Source organism: Echinops telfairi, unplaced genomic scaffold (genome assembly GCF_000313985.2).
Source record: "Echinops telfairi isolate 266 unplaced genomic scaffold, ASM31398v2 ScPeMD7_36;HRSCAF=134, whole genome shotgun sequence".
Classification (NCBI taxonomy): domain Eukaryota; kingdom Metazoa; phylum Chordata; class Mammalia; order Afrosoricida; family Tenrecidae; genus Echinops; species Echinops telfairi.
In genome coordinates this window covers 1045924-1047927 of record NW_022103934.1, presented here as the reverse complement: position 1 = coordinate 1047927, position 2004 = coordinate 1045924, and the positions used below count along the sequence as shown (strand labels likewise).

Below are 2004 nucleotides of genomic sequence, written 5' to 3'. Positions count from 1 at the left end.
ACATTAGGTCCTCAGTTTTTCCCCTCAAGAGTACCTCATTTCTCAGAGAGTATCAGAATGCTAAAACTGAGGACGTCCATTTCATCCTTGATCGTAACTTTAGGGGTGTCGACACCCCCATCTTTCTCTCCTGGTGGTTCCAGGTTACCGACTTTGTGTTAGCAGCCCCGCCTCCCCACGACGCCAGGGCTCAGGCCCCATGAGTGTAGAGAAGAGCCTCCCTGGGGTTTCTTCTTCACATTTTATTTGGTCGATGAGGATGCGTGGCAAAACATGCACCGCGTCAGCAGTTTCTCCCTGGCCGACTGAGTGGGTGACGTCGGGGGCTTTCAGTGACTGATGTGTCTCCAGAAGTAGATCGCCGGGCCTGTCTTCTGAGGCACCCCTGGGCGGGCTTGAACCTCGAACTGCCAAGGGTTTGCATGAGCAGCTCTGCCCCACACGAACCTGGTGCAGTGCCCAAGCACCCTGCCGCCGTGTGACTTCCAACTCCTGAAGTCCCTGACTTACAACGCCGCCCATAGAGGACAGGCCAGAACGGCCCCGGGGCTCCCCAGGAGTGGGCCTTCTCGTCTCTCTCCCGTGGAGAAAGCTTGGTCCTGCCCCCACGACGCCACCAGGGTGCCCCCAAAGCGGCCCTTGGCCCCTGGCAAGTCTCCTTACCCCTCAGCAGCAACACAGACGACCATGTGCATTGTGTCCTTCACATCCTCCCGACCTGCCCACGGTCAGCTACCCAGAAGGACGGTGACTACCTGGCCTCCTTCTGCGCCAACTGCCACTCTGCCAGCTTCCACTAGGGGGCGAGAGGCGGCTAGCCGTGGGATGCCCTGCACCCTAGAGGGGCCTCAGTCCAGAAATTTGATTTTGTTTCCTCCGTACACTGCGTGCTAAGATCACAGGGAGCAAGGCAGGGGGCACGATGACCTGACCGAGACAGGTGTGGCCTTGACAACCACAAGCCCATCCTCCAGTTGGGGCACTACCCCGGGCAGGGCTGGGACTTGTTGGGGCTGAGCGAGGAGGCATCGAGGTCAAGCAGGGGAGGTGTAGGTGGTCGGGGAGGGAGCTCTTGGGAAAGAACCTGGAGCAGTGGGGTCGCCTAGAGAGGGTGCTGGAAGGGGGCGCAGTGAGGAAGGTGGGAATTGAAACAGGCCAGGCACCCCATCCACCCTCTGTCATGGGGCCAATTCCGGCTTTGAAGACAGAGTAGGACAGACAGACGGCCACATCTTTTGCCTGCAGAGCAGCCGGTGGGTTCGAACTGCCAACTCCTTCGTTACCAGTTTAACCTACTGGGCCACCAGGGCTCCTGGAGTGGAGACCAGGCCCCCGTTTCTCTGAAGGCACCCAGGGGGCCTGGAAGTGGGCTTTGAGAGCCAGGGACACTGTTCTACCTGTGGCCGGAACAGTTCTCTTCCCACGACAGGTTGGAAGGGAGCAAGAGCATGCTGGGAGTTGGGCCTGGCCTGTCTCCACAGTGGACTTGGGTCTGTGGGCTAGGTGTTGGGGGAAGGTGGGCAGGGCAGTCTTAAGTGGCCTCAGCTATGGATCCTCTCTCTCTCTCTCTGTTACAGACATGTCCTTCAATAACACCTTGTTTGCCGTCTCCATGGTGAGTGGCCCCAGTTCCCTAACCTTAGGAGGCTGGGGAGAGCCAATGGGCGGGGTCTCCCTGGTATCCCTGGCCAGGAAGATACCCAGGGTCCATGAAAAGGCACCTGGTTGTGGGGTGAGGGATGGCCCTGGGAAACCATGGTCCAAGGGGACCAAAGGTGGCAGGTTGGCCAGACCTTTGTGAAGTAGTGGGGTGGCCTGTGGTCGGGTAGCAGGGTGATGGACGGAGTGGCCTCTGGAGCTGGCTCAGGGCTCACTATGCCCAGAGACACTGGCTCAGAGACCCGCTGTCAGCACTGCTTTGGCAAGGGGTGCATGGGCTGACCTTCCAGGGTGGTGGCGGAGGAGTCAGAGTGACCTGGTGACCTCCGGGTGGTCAGGGAGCCT

The 2004-nt window shown here is 59.7% G+C and overlaps 1 protein-coding gene across 1 annotated transcript in view; it reads left to right on the top strand.

Moving 5' to 3' along the window:
• The window catches only part of CUNH19orf38 (chromosome unknown C19orf38 homolog), a 15907-nt gene that overhangs the window by 8486 nt on the left and 5417 nt on the right, over positions 1-2004 (top strand). The window contains exons 5-6 of the mRNA XM_013008363.2: positions 621-727; positions 1578-1615. Of these exons, the coding sequence (XP_012863817.1) occupies positions 621-727; positions 1578-1615 (145 nt within the window). The remainder of the gene's footprint in view (positions 1-620; positions 728-1577; positions 1616-2004) is intronic.